The following is a 22,595-nucleotide window of genomic DNA, read 5'->3' as shown; positions in this document are numbered from 1 at the left end:
AGGTTTTGGGGATTGTTTTGTGTGTTCTTTTAAATAGGCAATGATTCTCTTTTTAACTGCAATCCATATTCAGGAAAGACAAATCCGAGCTCATGAAGCATTACCGTAAATTTTTTGAGAGAACAATTCTCCTAGTAATCATTTATAATAATAGGCTCTAGCAGCAGCAGAAACTTTTAAAACAGATCATGTATTTTAAAATAGCCAAAAAACCATGTCAGAAAATAGAGAAAAAAACAGCAATCTTTCTACAGGACAAAGAAGCTCCTTATTAATGACTTGCCACCTTTCACCATTTTCACACCTCCGCCAACCCATCCTGTTCTGTCCCATTTCTAGGATGAATTGCAGGTTTCCCCAGCCGTGCCTATATTGCCATAGAGTCTTTCATCTCCTGATTACACAAGACATATGAAGCAATTAAGAACTGTATGTACACATTCCTTTCAGGATACTGATAACCACTCAGTAAGTGCCGATCAGTTACAACTCCATGAATGCTGTGACAATGACAGGAATTATATGTGTCTGTACAACAGTTGTACAAGTTTGACATGGAATGTAAGTCTGACCATGCAACTTCTGATCTGCAATGGAAGCAAGAGAAAAAGATTCATTTGTAGAGCTTCAAATTAAGCACTGTGCAGGGGAGAAAAACTACTAATTACTTTGATCAATTAAATGCAGGCACAAAAGAAACCCCTTCCAACCATACACTTTTTATTTAATGTTTCAAAGTAATATTTAAAACAAAACACACACACAAATAAACCAACTCCCAAATGAAGAGACTGTGCTTATGGAAAGTAATGTTTTTACTACTAATATCTTGCTACCAATGCCAATTTTGTCCTGATGCTGGAGATGCCCTCAACTAGCTCCCACACACACATTGCAAGAAGTGGCCCACTAGATGCTCTTCCTATTTCTCCTTTCATTGAAAAAACATCCCAAATGAAACAGTAACACAGAGATATACTAAATAAAATTATAAAATTAAGTAATATTCACAATTCAAATTTGCATGATGAGTTCAGTGGGAACAGTGCAAGCACAAAACACTGACAATGCAAATTAAGATTCTGCCCTTAAAACAGACCTGTCACTGTGACTATAACCATGGCATCCCTAACCACGATACTGTATCACACACTCCATTTGAGCTGCAATTTCACAGGAAACACTGCAGAAACTTCCTTTGTCCTACAATATACAAAGATATTTTCTGTTTACACAAGCTACAAACTTTGTAGGGATTTTTCCACAGAGTAATTTCATATAGGTGGCTGCATACACCCTAAAAAGCTTTATAAAATAATGTCCAGGTGTTTCCGGTCATTCAATTGCAGTTATGGTAATAAGCACATTTCTTAAAACCTAAGCAGCCTTTCAATGCCAGACACTACCTACATTCCAGTTCTGCCATTCTTACTCATAATTACATCTCACCACTCTATTTAAAAGCTCACATTACATGCCAGAACAACATAAAACTCAGCTATGGCCTATTCAGAGAAAAGATTTTATTAATCTTAGTTTAACTATTATGCTTTGCTTGCCTGGTTTTCCTGGATGTGCAATTTCTGTGAATTGTTCTCACTAATAGTATCCTGTTTCTATGAGCAGGAAAGGGCCGAGTACAGTTTGTTAGTTAACATTACTTCCTATAAGCAGGGTCCTTATTCTGTAGTAGCAGCACTAGAGCAGTCATTGTTCATGCTGGATAAGCAATGGATCACGCTGATGGCTGTTAATGGACATCCTCTGCAGCAAAACACGAACTGATAATCAGTATACCCAGATTTGCAATAGACTTCCTCCTTCCTGTTTTTACACTGCTGACCAAGGAGATGCCTCTTCCTGCTAAGCCTTTGTGCGACTTACTGATGTATGAAGCAAGAAACTGAAAAACAAGTGCTGCACTACCACTTTTTTTTCCCAATTTTGTGTTGTAATAGTAGATAAAAAGGCAGCAAAGGAAATGGCAGCTTCGCTCGCTTTGGTACTGGCTATTGCCACAGAATGAAGTGCCAAGTTTGGCCATCTGTTTCATATACCCACATGGATACAAGTGGATGTAGCTGGAACCTATGTTATTTCATAGAATATAAAGTAGAAAATTGAAGTCCATGTAACAGTATTTTTATCTTCCCTTAATATTTCCATAGACTGTTTGTTACATAAATTGTTATATTTTAGGAGAAATGGATTCATCCGTAAACCAAATTGTGAGCTTCTAAGTTCTTTTAAAAAATTTGATCAGATTTCTATTACACATGTACCAGAAATAATTAGGCATCTATTACAACCTCTAGCTAATCTGTCAACTTTATCTAGAGCACTTGAGACATAATCTTTGAGATAAAAACAGACCAGTTGTTTTGGTAGACAAAATAAATTTCATATTTCAACAATCTCATATGTCTCTTCACAAGACATATGAAATAAAACAGAATATTTTATGTCAGAAATGTTTAAGTTACTTCAATAGGCTTTGAATATCAGTGCTACACAGATGTAAATATATTATTTCACAAATTTAAGAAGTTCCAGATTAAATAAAATATCCAGTAATTTAAGTTTCAAAACCAATTGGATTAAGAATGTATTCTATTCAATACAGATCAAACCATTTAATTCTTTGGTGCATCACATTCCTCTGCAAACCTATAACCAAATCATGCATTTTACAGTGATTTTATATAATTCATTTTTGTTAACTCTATGAGCTCACACAGCCTACACATAAAAAATCATAATGTATTTAATTCATGTAAAACAACAGTCTGTGCTATATATTCTTTGCATATCTCCCAGGATCACTGAAGAAAATAAAACATGACTTCTAAAAAAAAGTCTGTTTTCAATTTAGAAGTTGAACTGAAACTCACAGTGTTTCTCTCAGTTAGGAAGCAATTAAGTGTTGAAGCAACTGACTTACTCCAGTTCTCGTCCTGCTCGATAAACAAACCAAGAAAATCTGTTCATTTCTTAGGGAAAGGTGACACTCCAGCACAGCACAGGAGCTCCACATTTCAAGAGAAGGTAGCACACACTGGCTAACTGCTTACAGCTTCCTTCGTGTATGAAACAAACCAGAACAAATATACAGTATAAAACAGTATCTACTACGTTACTTTTCTGCTAAAATTAACTCAAAACAAAACTTATAAGGAAACATTCTTTCCATGAACAAAATGGGGTAAAAATCCTTCAAAGTCACTCTATGCCTAAGGAAGAGTGCAAACTGTGAAAGTCCCAAAACTTGAAAGTTTAAACACTTCCCTTTGAAGCTGAAATGTCTCAAAAGTATCCCCCAGGTACATATACGACAGTATATGCATTATTAATTTTGTATTACTCTGATTCACAGGAGAATTGCAAGTTACACTCACTGCAATTTTGCAAGCAAATTACTTTCCCTGAGAAACAGTGAAAATCTCACTGACGGTATTAGAACTGAACACTTTTCTCATGCTGTATATATAAAAAAAAATATCCCCAGCATCTTTTAGGTCCTCTCTATCCAATCCCACGTCTTTCCATCAAGGCTGATGCACTCTAAAATCTGTTTCCTTCCTTTTTAATACCTCCGTCAGTGATTAAGTTCCCTACTAGTTTGCTATTACTGGCAAAGGTTGAGGTAAAGGAAGGGTTTCAGCCAGGCTCCAGGAGAGATCATTAACTCCTTCCTGCACAGGACCCAGTCTGTCAGGAGTACAGATAGTTCCATAGTAGACATGTACAAGATGAGGAAGAGATGCACTGTTGAAAATACTTCATCAAGCTAAACACCAAATTGAACATTCTGTCATTGTTATACCAAGGTCTGTGGTGACAGGGATTAGGTTTGGTCATTTCAACCATCATCAGAAAATAGCCAGAAGGATATATAATATCTAAAAATAGCCAGCTAGATTTTATAACTAGCCATAGAAAGCCCTTCAGCAAGACAAAATCTCATGTGATGACTTGATGCTGATGCAAAGCTATGTCTATATTTTTGAATGAGTTAGTACTTAATAGCTTACTACAACCCATAAAAATAGCTTCTTATTTTCAAATCCTTTTCTGGCATTATCTTAAAAGAATTATTTAAGACATATTAATCCTCATCAACTTGAATGAGCTCATATTAGTAGTACAATACATAAAATGCAACATGACGAAACTTAAAAACACACCAGCACTTACTGATCAAAACCAGATTTATATTTAACTGAATTTTTCTAAGGCTCCTCAGGTAGATATCTGTATTGAGGAAATTGCAAAGTCTCGGAGCAATAGTTCAGCCAGACACAAAGCAAGCTGGAGCACAGGCTATGCTGTTGGCTTTCCAAAAAAATCTGCAAGGAAGTAAGCACCCGTGTGACCCGTGAAGGATGTAAAATTATGCACTTCCTATGCACATGGGCAGGTCCAAAATCTGGGTCACCAGACACTGAATAAAATCAGCTTGAGGAATAAGTCAATGAAGAGATGACAGGAATAAGAACTGGCTTTTCTGAATATAACTGATGTAAGAGTGCACAAGGATAAGCTGTTCATATGAAGAGAAGGCTAAATTTAAATGAGAAACAATGTCACAAACTGCATTAAACATCTATTAAGTACACTATTCTGATGATGATGCAGCAGATGATTTCCCTATTTTAAAAGCTTTAATGTATTTTGAAACTTGTTTCCTAAACACTGGGACAATTTCAAGCTCTTTGGTAATGCTTGGGAAATTGGAGAGAGCTGTTTCAGAACAATTCACACAGGTTACTAGGTAGGTTAAAGATTCACTTGGCAGTTGCCCATTTGGAAATCACTGCAAGAATTGAGTCAGAAGCTGATGCATGAACACTTAAAAGATCAAGATAACCTGATTTCCAGACACATATTTCATGACAAACTTAATCAGCATGTAACCTAAAGATTTTTTCACAACAAAAAAATGCAGTACAGGTATGATTACCCACAAGCAGTTTCAGGCTTTATAAAAACTTGAGAATATGTTGAGACTTGCAGCAATGCAAGTGAATCTTTCTAAAATACTTTTGCTACCAATGGCAAATCTGAGTGATCAGGCTACAGAAAAATCAGAACTGCAGTTCTGCTGCTGAATGCCAGATTAATCAGTCTACAGCACAGACTCTTCTTATGACCTTTTGTCTCTATATAATGGACTAGCAATAAAAAAAAATTGCTCCTTCATAGCAATATACATCACATAGACAGTTGCGTTATCTGACTGTTGTCTTTCAACTTAAATACTTGGAATACCATCAAATCCTGCACCAAGTAACAAAATCTGCAACTGACACTACAAGCAAGCCTCTGTTTTTTTAGGCTACACTGGTTCACAGTGAGCAGGCCATTCCCCTTACTCCATAACAACCCAGATACAAAACAGAAGTTAGCTATTATAATACAGGTAAACTGATATATAAATGTATGTGCTGGTTTGGGCTGGGTTGGAGTTAATTTTCTTCACAGTGGCTGGTATGGGGCTGTGTTTTGGACTTGTGTTGCACACAGGGCTGATAATACAGAGATGTGTTGTCATTGCTGAGCAGGGCTTACACAGAGCCAAGGCCTTTTAGTCCTGCCACACTGGTCAGGAGGCTGGGGGGAGACACAGCCAGGACAGGTGATCCCAACTGACCAAAGGGATATTCCAGAGCAGATGGCATCATGCTCAGTACATAAAGTGGGGGAACAAGGAGGAAGGGAGGAGACATTTGGATTGATGCCATTTGTCTTCCAAAGTAACCACTACTTGTGATGAGGTCCTGCTGTCCTGGACATGGCTGAACACCTGTCTGCCCATGGGATGCAGTGAATTCATTCCTTGCTTTGCTTGTGTGCGCAGCCTTTGCTTCCCCTATTAAACTGTCTTTATCTCAACCGACAAGTTTCCCAGCTTTTACCCTTCTGATTCTCTCCCCCATGCTGCAGGTGGGGGAGTGAATGAGCAGCTGGGTGGGTCTGGCTGCTGGCTGGGGTTAAACCACAACAATATACATGAAAGTACAGTCTGTCACCTGATCCAAAAGAGACCACACCTATCACACACGGAATTTCCAGTTCTTTTGGGCTACTTTGTAACTTTTCTTGAAAGGGAACCAGGAATGAAACATGTTAACTTGAAAATTGAGAAGGGCTTGAAGACAGACCATTAATAGAGACTACAAATTTTCAAAGCAGTAACTTACAATTCTGTAAAAGAAAAAAAATACAATTTGAAATCAAAATATGTGATCAAACCACTAAAATTCTGATTTATAGCACTGGCTGATGATCTCAGAGTACTCTTACTCTATATTTAAAACAAGACTAAGCTATAGACAAAAATGCGAATTGCTGGGTCATACTCCAAAATAATGAAGACACAGAAAAATTACTTTAGACAATCCTACCAGACAAGTAGGACCACAGGGCAAAAATGAGGGCAACCACATTTTGTTATTGGATAACCACATCACAAATTCCAATAGACCATAGGCAAGTACTCAGAAAAAGTATTTCCCTGCCTACAATTGTGTTAATGCTGTACCATCTTCCCACGTTTTGAGATTTCATTCATACTGCCGATGTTACTGCTCACTAACTGTTGTGCTGAAAACACAGAATCACATAGCTAAATCATGCCTGCTAGTAACTGTAATGTAGACTTTCAGTAAAACTGAAGCTACATAACATTTAGGCACTTTGCTCATTTTGCTTTGGACAGCCCCCCTCAATGCATACAAGAATATCTCCAAAATACAAATTACAGACCCCAGTCCGGGCAAAGCACCTGCAGTTGCAAAGTGTACCGCAATACAGTAAAAGCAGCAGAATTAGACTCTCATTCCATATTTCTAACTCTGAATTTTCTTAGAGACGTTGATCAGTAAAGGACAAAATAGTCTTGCTTATTTTTCAAATGATGCCTTACTAAAGTGTAGCATTTACCTTTGGCTTCTCTGTAACTCAAGGACAGAAGTACAGGATGAACAGCTATCAATTGGTTCTAACACTTCAGCCAAACTCATTTATGACATCCAACCTCCAAACTCTGTTTAACCTAAATGAGAAAAACCCAGCACTATACAGAAATGATTTTGCTTTGCAGTCTCAGCTCAGTGCTGCTTTTACCAGGGCAATGCAGTCCTAGATCAGTGGAGGTGACTGCAGCACACTGCAGCATCAGACAGAAATGCATCGACTGAACAGCGCTTGTGGGTGTGATTGCTGCAGCCAGAGACAACAGGCCAGTGAAATGTCTTCACAGGAGGCTCTCTAAGAACTCTGCAAAGAAGTTTCACAGCCAGCACAACTTAGAGCAACCTGGAAGATGCTCTAACATCTACCAGGCAACAACTTGGTGATGACAGATTTCAGGAAGAGGGAATTTGATTAAAAGCATTTTTACACTGACTTTTGAGGAGCACTTTCCAAGCTGTGACTGTGGGTTAAAGCTACAGAGTACATTCCACTTATAGATACATCAATAGACATAGCACCTCCTTATCAACTTCACCTTAGCTACAAAATTTCCATTACCAAATCCCCCACAGTTTTTATATTTAATTTTACTTCTGTATTTTTGTTCAGTCAATGAATTGTGGGCATGGAGGTACTCCACTGACGGCTGTGCATGGGAATCACAGAACACTGCAAACTTAGTTATGCAAAGCTCACAAGATGAAGTGTTTAGAGAAAGTCTACCATATGCTTATGTAATATATTGCCAAGCTAGAGTTTAAGAGTTAATTCATTTATTTTTTAAAAAAGCTTTGAAATACTACACATTACTACAGACTCAAAAAACCTCTTATCTATAGTATACAGAGCACTGGCAGAACAACTCCTACTCTGTTGAGTTCCACTTTGACCTATTTCAACCAACCATAAACTAACCATCAGATAAGGTCAATTACTTTCTTCTGAAGAGAATTTATCTTACTAGCTACCACAGCATGTCCAACTGACTATTCAAGAAGTGTTAAGATACAGGCTTCAGTGAGGGTCTTAAGTTTTTTGTTAATAACTTTCGGGGTTTTTTGTTGTTGTTGGGAGGATTATGGGAATTGTCTTTCTTTCTGTCGTCTTCCATTTCCTTTCTAAAGATTAGAAATGAGATAGCTCTCCCTGAGAGAAGTGCAGAAGTATGTATGAAACATGAATTATACTATATTAACATGTTATATAAAAAGGTGAGAGTGATGAGCCTTTAACAAGTTTTGTCATTAATCTCATTTTGTTAGCCATTAAAGCCAAAAAGATGTTGATAGAAGTTTCATAGAGTCTGATGAAAAAAAAATTAATCCTGCCTTGCTATATACACAGTGTGTCTATTTAATGAAAGGCATGCTGGCTTAAGTCTCATTTATAGTGATTCAGCATGTGTTACTGAATTTAGAGATGAAAGTAAAATAGCAGCAAATTTAAATCACTAAATTCACCCAGTTAAAATCTAAAAAGAAAATTAATTTCATCCAATACAATCTCTTCATCTCTTGAGATGCAGAGCCATCTTTAGGAGCTAACTCTCCTGAACAGTAAATAATCCCAACTGCACTAGCTGTATGTTGATTCCTCCTATAAAGGACCTGCATTTCACATTCCTCCTTATGGGTAGATCTCAGCACTAGAAAATCACCTGCAGGATCAGTCTGTATGTTGTTCCTTACCTGTAAATTATACACAAAACCATTATATATCAATAAATGCTATTATTTTTTCTATAATAAGAACAAGTGCTGCCACTCTTGTAGCAAGGTAAGAAGCAGCACCTGGCAGGGACAGCTATACCAAACCAGCAAGCAAAACACTGAAGAAAAACAGGAGCAAAAATGTGTTTCCATGGAATCTACATACAGCCCACAAGAAAAAAGTACACATCCTTCGTGAAGCATGGATGCACTAGGAAGACATTTATGTCTTGATATTAACAATTAAGGATAAGTCAGATCCTGCATATCCTACAATCTTCAGCATTTAATATTACCTCACGCTACTTATCCGAACTACTCACCTCAAGTCCCTTCTTTTGTTCTGCTATTTAGGTAGGTATGTTGGTACTTTATTTCATGTGGCAATGCTATAAATATTCTCCCAGCATTACAAACCAGAGATTACAAAAATATTCCATTTCACATAATGAAATTAACATAATTTCAGTCATTACGTGAGACAACTGGCTTCAATAGCTTCTGTGACTGGAAATCAATGGATCACTTCATGTTGTAGCCTTATGCAATTGCACATAGAATTACTCAACTCATTTCTTTGATTTATATTGTTTAGCAAGTAAAACCTAGATCTCAGGCAGAAAATAATGCTCCATTTTACATTCATGCTTCTGTTCATTGAAATAGATCTTGTAATTAGATGTGGGACTTTAGACTTTTCAGTTTCACACAGCAATTCACAAATTGCAACAGACAGAGCTGAGCAGACAGCTCAAGTTTTGGTTTTAAACACTGGTGTTCTTAGGGAGTAGAAGCATATTTCTGCGGTGTTTGCTGGACTTCTTTCAAAACACTAAAGAGTAACCACTCTTTAACCTCATTTTTTTTTTATTTGTAATTGAACACCAGAGGTTAAATCAGACCAACATGCACTTTTTTCCTAAAAATCCTGAAAGTCAGCAATGCAAAAATTCCCTTACTGGAAAGTCAGTGATAGGACAGGAACACGCAAAAAAATAAGAAATTAAGTTTTAGTATTTATAAAAACATTAGCAAATTTTAAATGCTTAATATGAATGAGAGATTCATATAGTCCCTTCCCCCATCCACGCCTGTGGTTCCCAAACCTGCCACCTTCTGCTGTGTAGCCTAATTCTCTGTCCTTTCCACAGAATGATATAAGCTCTGTACTGGAAATGGCAGCGAAACTGCAATTATATCTAATATTTTGCTGTGGTTTTTTGCAGGCATCAGCTTCAACCTGCCTGGGCTTGTAAAGTGAAACACTGTTAAACTGCCTCCAGGGACAACTCAAGTCTGAAAGCATCCCAGCTACTTTCTCTCAGCCTAAGCCCACAGACTTGTCACATGCGAGGCTCCTTGTGATGCTAAACTTCAGCATCTCCACACTGTATTCCCAACAGCAGCTGTGTTTAAGGAACATGAGGGGAGATCAGAGTGCAGTTTGCTCCAAGCTGACCTCCAAGACCAGACTGACGCAGCAAGCAGTCCCTGTGTGATGTCTGGACGACCCCACCACACTCCCCATGGGGGTTCTCAGAGGATTGATTAGCCCCAGCCTCACACAAATGTCCAGACTGCCACCTCCCACACAGCTTTGGAGGATCCACACATAGCCAACCTCAAAATCAATTGCTATGATGTGCAGAATGGCCCATTTGGCATGCAACAGAAACTTCTCTTCTACCAGTTCTCAGCACTGGGCTCCTCACCCATGTACCCCACGTTCACCCTTTCCCAGCCCTGTCCACACTCTCTAGGAGGCATCATTCCCACTCCAGGAAAAGCCAGCAGCACCGTGCTCACTGCTTTGCAGCATGCTGCCACACAAACTGCCTTTCCCAGTTTTCTGCACACAGGCTCACTGTATCCTCTCAAAGAGATAACATTCAAATTCACAGTTGTCTCTCCCCTGTTTGGCTAGTGCCTATGCTTTTTTATTCCTTTCAGACATCTTTAATCACGGAAGCATCTTTAATCAGGGAAGCATCAGCAAAGCTCCATGATGAAAGCCCCCTTTCCCCCTGTTTCCTCTATAACCCAATTCACTCACCACAGGCCCTGCCCTTATCTCCCCAGCTCTAAGTGAAAGGCACTTCGACGTTCGCCTCTAACAGGAGAGGTTATGCAAAACCTTTTTTTCAACAAGCAGGCTAGGCCATTTGGCAGTATGTGGAATTGGAGGAAAAAGACAGAAAACCAAACCACTGAAGTCATGGCACAGCAGAAATGCTCTAAACACAGCCACATTTCCAAGGAAACTGACCAGGGTAGTAGATTTCAGACCTCATCATTAGGGGTTGCATAGTGGAGTGCTGCAACACCCACCCATGATACGGTTTCGGCCCCGTTCTCAGCACAGAACCGGGGCTACCGGCACACCCAGGGAGCTGACTCTTGTCCAAGTGCGGGGCAGCAAAGGCCGGCACTGGGTTACGGCGGGTGCCCCAAGCCCGGCCACCCGCATCGGGCCCAGGGCCAGGCACGTCCCGAGGCCGCACGCCAGCCCGCCGGAGCCGGGCCGTGCCCGGCTGCTTCCCCGGTAGACAACACCAGGGAGCGGCCAGCCTGGAGCCGGGGCACGGCCGCCGTCTCCGCTCGGCCCCCATTGCCTGTCAGCGCCCCGGCACGGCGTGACAGCCCCGCTCCCTGCCCGCGCCGCACCGGCCCCTTCCCTCCGCCCCGCAGCGCCCGGGGCGGGGGGCGGCGGTCGGGCCCCCGCGGAGCAGCACCGGGGGCTGCTCGTCCCCTCCGCGCCCGGCGCGGCCGCTCTCGCCGGCGGCGCTGCGGGCGGCCTCGCGCCGTCCCTGGGGAGCAGCTGTCAGAAAGCGCGGCCGGGCTGGGCCGCGGCTCCCCGGGCCGGCGGGCGGGCAGGGCGCGGGAGCTTCGCCCGCTGTCGGCGCAGCGGCCCCCACGCCCCGCACCTCAGGGTGGGTCCCACGCAGGCCGTGTCGGTGCTCTCGATCTCCTGCAGGATGCGATCATGCTCGGGGAGACTCTCCGCCATCTTGGATGGGAGGGATCCCGCGGCCGCGGCGCTGCGGGAGGCGCCGAGGGAGGAGCGGCCACGGAGCCGGGCGGGGGCCGGCGGGAGCGGCCGGGGAGGGCTTCCCGTGCGCGCGGGGCGGCGGGGAGGAGGGAGCGGGGCAGGTGAAGAGGCGCAGGTTCGCACCAGTTCGCCAGTGCCCCGCGGCCCTTGTCAGGGGAAGGGCTGCGCCGGGGACGCCAGGGGCGCCCAGCAAAGCCCCTCCGTCCCCATGGCATCTCCGGGCACTGGTGTCTGATAGAGACCGCGGGCAGCTGCGTCTGCCCGGCGCCAGCCGCTGCGACCCGCCCAGCGCACTGTGACAAACGAGGGGCGCGCAGAATGTGGCCCCTCTCCCGGACGGACCGGCTGCCCTCCCCAATGCACAGACGCGCTACACAGATGCCTTGAAGGTTTATAGGCTTCAACGCGGCCTTTTCCACTGAGCTAGTTCTGGTTTGTTTCATGGCGTGCTTTTGCTTTATCATTATTATTATAATTTATTTGGTTTGTTTTGATTTGACCACTCCCGCACACGCGGCCCGTGCCCGTCCAGGCAGGAAGGCACCGACCCCTGAGGCGGCGGCGCCGCGGGGGTTTCTGAATTCAGGTTATGTCACTGACTTCAGTCCTTCCATTCTTTACGTGATAGAAACTTGGGGATCGGATTAAAAAAAGAACAAAGCCAAGCCAAAACAAAAAAAAAGTGCACCTTTACGTGCAGTGGCTTGCTGTGTTTCAGTAGAAACTGACATACTGTTTCTTAGTGCTTTGTACAGCAAAGCTTCATGTGTCAATGAAGGAGGAATAACCTATTTTCTATTTAAATTTTACACTTTGTGGCCTGTGGCCAGGGATTAACTAATCCTTGGGTTTTGCATGCTCAGGAGACAGGATGCACCTGCTTTCTGGGCAAAGTTCTCTGCACACAAGTGGGAAGCTCGTGTAAAGAAATAGGCTAGATACGTAAAACTTCAGGGTGATGTGTAGCTACTTTTTCCCATAAGGAACTGACAGCATTTGACAAGTGTGAATGCATCAAGGTCTACAATTGCATCTGACACCCTTCCAGTTACTGTTATCAAGCTAAACATCTCTCCTGCTCTGGTGCAACTACACCTGTACACGAGTTAATAAATGGCACCGAAGACGGTGCACATCTTGTCTGTGCTTGTGCCTTTATTATATTCAGCACTGATTCAGATAAATTTATTAATGATGCCTACTAAATCAACAAGGACTACTCTAAATGTAGATGAGTGCTTACAAAGTGCATGATGCAAAAAAAAAAAAGTAAAAATCCTACCACTTGTATTTCCTTCAAGAAATCACTCAAATGCAGTAACGATCTTCCCACATTCCTTTTTTTCCCACCACCAAAATACTGAAGTTATAGATTGACACATTTTTCAGGGTAAATTTAATTTTCTTTTTTTAGCCTGATCGTTACTGCAACCTGACGCCTACAGTGCCAGGCAGGCTATTTTTAAAACTCTTCTGCAAATACTGACAATATACCTAGACAGATTACAAAATAATCTTTTATGTATTACTTTTTTTAAGGATGAATATGCAGAGGAACTTTCTCAGTTACACTTTTACTATTAGATAGTTTCCATAAGCTGCAAATTAAAAAAAAATTAAATGTTCAGATATTTTCGAATATCAACAGTAAAACCTTAAGTAGTTGTGTCTTTGGTGATTAAAATAAAAGTTACCTTTATTAAAAATTTAAGAATAATAAGCAGTTAATTCTTTAAAATTATAGCTGTAAACTTCAAACTAAAAACACTGCTACAAAAAAGACAAAATTTCCCTTTGTTTTCACTTTTAAGAGCACTTTCTTTTTTCATAAATCTACAGCCAGCCATCAGTAACAGATCGCTTTGTCCTGGTGAAAAGAAAGAGCAGAGTAGGTGACCTTGGTTTGTATTTTTTCACTTAGGGCCAATCACGTTGAAATTAAACTCAACTTTCCTGTAGGCTTCAGGGTCAGGAAAACAAAGTTTCTAATATATTGTGCTGGCTGAAAGAACAGCTATAGAATGGAACACATCCATCATGAAGAGTATAGTATTATCAAAAAGAAGCATACCTTAGGGTGGTTCCAAGAGGCAGCTCAAAGGACTGGATCTCAGCAAGGGCATTTTCGTATATTTGATCTTTATTTTCTTCTAGATACAATTCTGACAGATTTGACTTGCTTTTCCTTTCCATAGAGTAGCATAAAACTAATCTAACATTAGGAGAGGACTTTTATTCTGATTATTATAGTTGACTAAGTGACTCTGTAGTCAGCAAAACCAGGCATAAAAAAAAAAGATCCTGTGCTAACCTCGTGACTCCTGAGGACTTTGTGTCCAAGAATGGTGCACAGCTGCTGTTTTCCTGTCTACTGGTAACATGTGCCTCGTATGCAGTACCCAGGCCTGCACAGTCTTTTTTGTGTGTGTGTCCAATATATTTATCTTAACAACAAATTTACTGCCAAAATAATATTTTTACATCCTTGAAATAGCTTGTCATTAATAAATAGTAAACCTGAAATTTAATAATTTTGAAAACATAACTTTAAAGGAATTTCAGACGCTAGACATCAATGCTTAATTTCTCTGTTAAGTTTTATGAGATTAAAACTATTCTTTAAAAAAATTCTATTTTCCTTTTGCTATATAAAAAGCTTGCACACAAGGACTTAGCTGGATTTATGAAAGGTTTATGGATCTTGTAAAGCAGATTAGAAAAACAGAAACATGTTCTTGTCGTTTTCAGCATTAGTAGTTGCTACTTATAACAAATTGCAAAAAATTCTCTATGATAACTGTGGGTTTTATGTGTGTGAGCAATAAAAAAGATGTTACTAATTTATTATCTGCATGGAAGAAAATGGATAAACAAATGTTGAGAGCAGTGCTGCTGTCACATCATTGTCATGACGATGGCAAAGAAAACACTTTACACAACTGCCATGAATTACTTTAATTTCAGACAGTTATTTCAAACATGAGATTGGACTTTAGATCTTTCAGTTTAAACAACTTTTTAGAAGCCTAATTCAATATTATTTGGATAATCAAACTTAATATATTTTGGGTTTTTAAATATTTCACAAGTTTTAATCAAAATTTGGCTCTGAATCTCAGTACTGCTCCTGACAAAATTGATGAGTCCAGACACTCGCTGTGCACTCAACAGTTAAATGCAGGGAAACAGAGATTACTCATTTTTGAGCAGGGTGATATATAGTTTATTCACTTTTCTGTGCCCAGTGGGAACACTGAGGAGATGAGTTCACGTCAGTAGCAGTGGGAAAGAACACTAAAGGCTGCAGTGAGTTAAGGGTACGTGCAAATTTGCAATGTGTTTCCTTGAACAAGCTGCTTTAATCACCAGTTTACTTTTGAACCAAAATTAAGCAATTGCTCTGTTAGCACTACTATGCAATACATTTCCTGCTTTCATGTTCTTCATGGAGTTCTGAGTAATTTTTACACGTTTCACCAGAAAGGGGAGCCTGTGATTGACCTATCCTGCCACTGGATGTCACACAAACGCAGACGAATGGATGGATATTGTAACTCTTCATTCTAATCTTAACAGTCACTGGGTTCAGTATTAATTTAACAATTATGAGGTGAGGCTTGGAAAGTAAACTGTAAATATTACAATAAGCTTAAGCTTATTCGTGTGATAGAAGAAAGTACATCTACTGCCACTGTGGCAGAGCAGAGGCTGGGCAGGTAAATCACAGATGCCTCAGACACCTACACCCAGCCATCACACACTGGCTGGCAATAAAAATAGAATGCGGTGATGGAAGCATGACTATGTATACAAAATGCTTTTATGAATATATTTATATGATTTTAAGTGAGTTCAATTCTTACAGAGGCTTTGGGTAAACTTTCTTCTTCCTCCTTTCCCAAAAAATTTAAACAGTAGCTTGCTTTAGGAAATCAACCAACCAAAATAAACAGGACTCTGACTCTGTTGTGCAAATGTTCTTGTTGGTATCACAGCTGCGTGGAAATAAATACGTTTAATAACAAAGCAAAACAATGTAAAAAGAAGCAAACAAATACAAAGGTGAATTACCAAGAAATAGGCAGATGTTACAGTCTCTTCGGTTGTGGCAGTGAGTGAGGAAGTACCTTGGTTCTCTGTACAAGATCAGACCAAATGCACCAGGCCTGGCTGCTCAGCTCTCCAGTGTTTTACAGGCTCACTGAACCAGTCTAAGACCATGACATCCAGAGGAGGATCCAAGGTACAGTGATGGATCTGTATCTGATCCATGGACAGTACATTAACACCTGCCAAAAGCCCTTTATGCACAGATGACCCTGCTTCTACCCTGTGCTGTCTGTCCAACCTGGGCTCCCCTTCTCCACTTCTGTCTTCTGCTCCTCCCCACCATAATTCCAGTGCTGATTAGATGTGCCCAACATCTACATCTTTCAGTCACACAGGAGCTTTTCCTTTTTCCAGCTGGGCTCAGGGCCACTCTCGAAAGGCTTTAGGGAACTGCCTTGTTCAAGGAAATGAAGTTTTTTTTGTAAAAAGACAAAGGCACAAATTCAGTATAGGCACATGACATCAGCTTCTGGCAGAACAGTGTATCTTTGCTTCACAACTATACATAACATACTTGGAGGCTGCAGCTAAATAGATTGTCAGCAAAGACAATGCTAAGTTTTTTGGTTAGTTTTGGTTTTTGTTTTTTTTTTTAATTTATGGTACTCTCCATGCAGAAAAGGAGAGTAGAAGTTATCATTTCTGAGGTATCATACTTGTACTAGTTCAGATTTAACCAGGTCAAGAAGCCTGAGAAGTTATTAATCTTCTAGAAGTCCCTGGCAGAAAAAGAGAAGATATTTTCTGTGCTGGTTAAACTCACGTTATTTCTGTGAAGGAAGTATTTCATTATTTGAACAGGCAGAAACCTCAGGCCCTGTAAGTTATAAAGACAGCTGCTGCCATCTTTCCAATCATCCTAAGCTTTTCCTTTAAAAAATGATCCAAAGCACCTGTTTCTTGCTGAAGGTGTAAAAACGGTTCACAGCTCAGAAGAGGGCAAGGGGGGAAATTGGGGCAAATTATCAACAAGATTGTGAAACAGGATGCAGAGGCTTATCTAGAGCAAACCCACTTTCACCACGTCCTTTCTCCCTTTCCTCCCCTAATTCCTATTCTTCCCCAACCCTAATGGGATACCAGAGGGCCAAGAACTGCTGGTTTAAATCTTGCCTGCCTGTGCTGATACTTTAAAAATACATTTTACCCACATGACTATTACAAAAAGTGTAATGTGCTGTAGAATAGAGTCCCTACTGGGTATGCAATTCCCGTGTAGATTACTTCCTTTTTTTCAAATTGCCAGTGCACGATTAGCAGCCTTGAGTCTGTTTAATTTTCTTTCCCAGTTGGATTGGAATCCATTTTGAATGATTCATGGAAAAGAGAGAAGGGGGAAAATGTCCACCCTCAAATGGAATTACTATAGATAATTTTCACATGCAATGCCATCCATAACAAATTACTTCACTGGTCATTGCCCAGATATCTCCTCTTTACATCCCTCCACAAGGACAACAATGCCATTAGTCATTTCCCTGGCATCTCCTGCTCTGCTACTGCCTTCTTTCCTGGGCTCATCCCCAAACTGGACCCTTGCAAACTAGCTCATTCTCCCTAGAAACTGAACTGGCTGCTTCCATTCCCCTTGTGCCTGTTTTTCTGATGGCCAGACCCACTTCTGCCTCTCAGATGAAGCATGGTGGCAACAACCCTATCAAATGATACTTGGGGAAAACAGGCACATAAGGAGATGGTGGAATTACCATTATCAGCAGGGAAATTACCTTTTTTTAATTCAGAGCATTTAAGTGAATTGTGCTTTCTGAATAGTAGTCAAAATCATAAATACATTGGGTTTTTGTTTTAATTACACTGTATTTAAGAATTGGACAGTGTATATAACAATCTTCACCAAATACTGAATGAACAATGTTCTATTTCACATTTACACCTGGGGTTTTTTTATAGTAAATTATCAGAACAGCACACATCTTTCCCATTAGGAGGGCAGTCCATCACTAACTGCTTTTGACATTTCACTGACATCTTACAAGTTCCTAAAAATATCTGGAGAGATCCTCAGCTGGCACTGATGTTATCTTTGTAAGAGTCAATAAAGGCGTCGAAATGACTGGTTGAACAGAGGCACTTCTGTCTGACTGCAGTGGGAAGGAGAGGAGAGTCACTGTCATTATATGTGTTTATGTAATGCTTGGTGACATTGAAGAACAAGTACTATTTCATTTTCATTGCAACATACAAACCATATTTTTTCGCACAGCATTTGAATTTCCTATTTGAAGGAGACACTTTAATAATATTGGGTAATAGCCTACAAAGTAGCATCTTTATCATTCTACAGAATGAAACACTGATGCATAAAAAAATTTTCTCTGTGCTTATGAGTGCTTTTAAGGAACAAGCATCGACCAAAACCCTGAGTCAAGGACATGCCCTGGGAGCCTGAGGGCTTTGCTTCTTTGTAGGCAGTGAGGAGCTCTACTACAGATACTGTTCTAGAGGACATCACTTTCCTGGAATGGGAAGGCTTTCTTTTTCTCCGCACTTTTAAGAGCATCCAGTCTTAGATAGCCACAGAATTTATATTCCTTATGTAACCCAGGAGAACTTTCTTGAGAAAAACAGCCCCTGTTCTAGTTTGGGGTATGAACAAGTCAGAAATTAAAATTACTTTTGAGGTTAGGATGAGTGCATGATGGACATCAGATGGGTGATGGCCAAGGGATCCCAGCTTGATGAGTTGTTCTGTCAGCTGAGCCACCGTGAGTGACAGACATGGTGCCCACTCTGAGTCTACTCTCACTGCAAACTGAAATGCTTTAATTGAAACTACTATGAGCAAGCCACTCAGAAGCTTGATCATTTTTATCATGGCCTATATTCTTTTAATACTTTGGGGAAAAAAACCCACAACCTTGTTTGAATATAGGCTTGAATCACTTTAGCTAACAATTAATTAAACTAAATATCTCCACAGGCATTTTCAGTCTCTCAGGTTCTTATTTCAGTTTAAGTTAGAACACCACCTAATTGATTTAAGTGAAATAACTCTGCCTTAGAAAGGAATATTATCAGATAGATTTTTGCACCAGTTCTGTGCAGGTCAGCGTTATGCTTCTGCTACATTCTCCACTCATGCTTCTCTTAAGTTTGTAAGAGGGAATAGTTAACATTAGGTTACCAACATGTGATGGTTGGTATTTTAATTGTCCTACTAGTCAGATGTGGCCAGAGGAAATCTTCAGTATTCATTTTGCTGAAGAGTGCATGCCTAACAATTTAATAGTGTTAACAGCTATCAGGAAATTTAAAGGAAGTGCCTTGACTATCTGCTGCTTAGATAGCTGGGTCTCATTACTGTGAAAGAAAAAAAACATCCAAGCAAACAACACTGCCAAATAGTACTATACTCCAAGAGAAAATCTCTTTTCCAGTAAATGAGTACAAGAATCATTATTTAAAGTATCACACCACACTAGCTGCTTTTTTGTAATATTTCCTAGCTATATTCAATTAACATAGCACGTTAGACCTTGTAAATCAACACTGTTAGCTTTGAAAGGAACCGCTTGTTTTTTGAGAACATTCCAGGCCACAAACACTTTTTCCAGTGAAAACTGAACAATTACAATAAGTCTCTGTTTTGGTACGAAAATAGGAAATGATGCTAAACAAAAGGGAATGTTTATTTAGAAATTCCAAGGCCATTAATTTATATTAAGAAACTGTTTGTGCTCAGAGACTATAATCAAAAGGTGATGTGAATCATTGATCACAAAAGAACTTTATAGATAAGGAGCAAATGCAGTGCTGGGTGATTGTATTATATATTAACAACTTTCATGAGCAACTTTTGCTGATTCATTTGGCAGGAAGTGAGCTGCCAAGAGAGATTTCTAGGGGAGGAACAATCAACGAGATTTTAATATAAAATAACCTCCAGTTACTGTATTGTTCTCACAACATTTGATAATGAATGTTTTCCTGTTCAAGAAAAAAAAATGCATAAATCACAAAAACAAAGGCAAATCTGGTTTAGTGTTACACTGCTATAAATACACACACAGGCAAAGTAAGGGCAGGGTCTGATCAATTGAAAAATTGGGAAACTGATAAGTACTCCTTGTGAAATTGCTGCACAGTTTGGAATTAAAGATATGGTAAATGCTATTCTTTTTGGAGGAAAAAAAGTCACACCTTTATATTTCTTCTTGGTTCAGAAGCTCACTGGCCATGGCATGCCTGGGATTTTATCCAAAAAGCAGTGCTTGGTTTCCATTCAGGAGAGCAGGACCTCCACAGACACCGGTACTGAGCCACCCTGGGGGCTAACACCATGCTGGGAGGCTGCTACAGGTGATAGGAGAGCTCCATGCTTTAAAAATTGAAACTGAATCACTGCAGGCAGACCCAACACAGCAGCACACCCTTAGCCCAGGACATGAATGTCACTAGGCCAGCCCCACCAGCATGCTCCAGAGCAGCCCATGACACGGGGGCAGCTTGGTGCTCCAAGCGAGTCAGCCATGAGCAGCACAGCCAGCCAAGGAGGGGTCCCCACGCCCCACCAAAGTGAGGAGAGCAGGGGGCCTGTGTTACATAGAGTGCACCAGGGATAGTCCTCAGCAAGGGGACATGGTGAGTCTGGGAGTCCTCTGCCATCCAGCCCATGCCAAGGATGCTTTGCCCTCAATGCCAGCAGGCATCGTTCAGCTTTCTTAAACCCTTTCATTGCTACCACTGGTACAAATAAAGAAAAAAATACAAATGCCTTCAACTAATCAAATTAGTTATAACTTGATGTGTGATGGCACTGCCCAAATGTAGTGAATTTGGGAACACATGGTGGAGGAAAGAGAATAGGAGAGAAAGCACGTACCAAGGAGCTTCTGAGAATAAAAGGTGCTGCAGCATATCTTATAGACACTTGTAGGTTCTGCTCTGGTTGGATACTGGTTAGATGTTATTCACAACCAGTTGTGTAGTTCTTTTACATAAACTTTCCTATTGTAAGATTTTCTACAGTACTTGTCCTTAAATGCATAGTAACTAACCAGGGGCAGATTAGGAAGCAATCTATTAGAATGGTTAAGAAAAGTTTTAAAGAAATTAAGAAGGAAAAAAACCAGAAGGCAAATATGTTGGCCATTGTGGACTTTCGTTCAGCACAGACCTGGCAGAGCTCTGGTTCTTTATCTTCTTTTTTTTTTTTTTTTTTTTTTTTGAATTATGAAACATGTAGCTGTTCCCTGATTCAGGAAATACTAATTAGGCAAATATGGAAAGGAAAGGCAACTCTTGCAAAGGAAAAGTGCTGTGTAATAAGCTGTCATGAAATTCCACTTATTCAACCACAAATGATCACCAGAGAAAGTACTGATTATCAAAACCCTGTCAGTCAAATAAATTCTAAAGTAAGGATTTAGAGAGTTTCTTAAATTAGATTATCTTGAAATTTTGTGTTCCATCAGCAAAATCTACTAGCATAACTGGAGTCTGAAATCAAGATAGAGTTTGTATACAGTTAATGTAAATTCAGACTTTAGAAAATGGTTTAAAATATCACACATTGATGCCAAATAAATACTCACACTCTCACTTCTGCTGGTTGATCTCATCCTGAGAACACAGATATCACATCTCTCAATAACAATCCATTGTAAGATTTAGGCTGTCCTGATAATGTAGCTCATCTGAGTGACAATTCAACAACAAGAAGCTATAGTCTGCTCTCCAAGCACTGCAGGAAAGACAAGATTAAATAATTAATCACGGCAAAACCCAGGTAGTGGGAATATCAGAAATTCCTGACTTAAGAATCATTGTTAATAACATAAAATATTTGAAGCCATTCACATACTGAAACTTACCAAGACAATGAGGATACTATAAAACAAATTTACAAAATTGTAGAACAACAAATTGCATTCTATAATGTAAGCAGATTTTGTTAATTAAAAAATCTATGATTTAAAGTCCAAGTGATTATTTAAATTGTATTTCCCCCTTTGCATACAGCAATCTACCTGGGATACTAAGAAGCATCAAAAAGATTTCAGGAAATATTATCTATCCAGTGGAATTAATTAATAACAAATACAGATATTTAACACATCCCATCTCCAATTAACCAGGAAAGACATTAAAGATATCTGGGTCATGTTAAGAACAGAATAAAAACATTTTTTCACATCAGGCTTTACATTAGGAAGCAAGAGGGATGCACTGAAAAGGTTAGAATGGATTCATTCCTCTTTTCATTACCCCAAGAGGTACATTTATAAGACAAACTAATAAAAGGCTCACACAAGATGCAATTCATGGAAAACAGGGTAATAGTGAACCTTCAGCAGTACTGGGAGGATTCATATTCACACTGCAAATAGAGATTCTAATAATGTCAGAAAGCAAACAATTATGTCAAAAGAATTGCTAATGATAATTTAAAGGATATTTTTGTTTTCTCTTCTCTTACTTCATTAATACTAGATAAAACTTTCCTACAGTCCTATTATCTATTTCAAAAATTGACAAGTTGAAATAAAGGGTGATTTAACATATTTATATGCTCATACATACACAACTTGTATGTTAGCCATTACCTGCCACCTTCCTCCCCCATCTCTCAGTGTAACATAAGCTTTACATTTACAGTTTCCTTTTCCTCTTAAAGGCAATTTATCATTTTCAGAGGTTATGAGCCCAACAGTGTAAATTTTGCAACTTGAAATGTAGCATATAACATTGTCTCCCATGTCTGCTTCAAAACATTATGGGAAAATTTGCCT

General features: G+C 40.0%; 1 protein-coding gene across 8 annotated transcripts in view; it reads right to left on the bottom strand.

The window, feature by feature from the left end:
• The window catches only part of EXOC6 (exocyst complex component 6), a 93,910-nt gene extending 72,444 nt beyond the window's left edge, over window positions 1-21,466 (bottom strand). For 3 of the 8 annotated variants that reach the window (XM_048310771.1, XM_048310773.1, XM_048310772.1), the window contains exon 1: window positions 13,805-13,998. In XM_048310771.1, coding sequence (XP_048166728.1) covers window positions 13,805-13,926 — 122 coding nt within the window. In that variant the 5' untranslated portion in view covers window positions 13,927-13,998. Of the gene's footprint in view, window positions 1-11,608; window positions 11,727-13,804; window positions 14,002-21,398 lie in introns of those variants that run through there. The other 5 variants (XM_048310774.1, XM_048310775.1, XM_048310776.1 and 2 more) reach the window with 3 other exon arrangements.
• Between the last annotated feature and the right edge of the window lie 1,129 nt (window positions 21,467-22,595).

This window comes from Corvus hawaiiensis, chromosome 8 (assembly GCF_020740725.1).
Source record: "Corvus hawaiiensis isolate bCorHaw1 chromosome 8, bCorHaw1.pri.cur, whole genome shotgun sequence".
NCBI classification, from domain to species: domain Eukaryota; kingdom Metazoa; phylum Chordata; class Aves; order Passeriformes; family Corvidae; genus Corvus; species Corvus hawaiiensis.
Note: the sequence above shows the minus strand (reverse complement) of the source record. Positions and strands in the feature narration are given on the sequence as shown.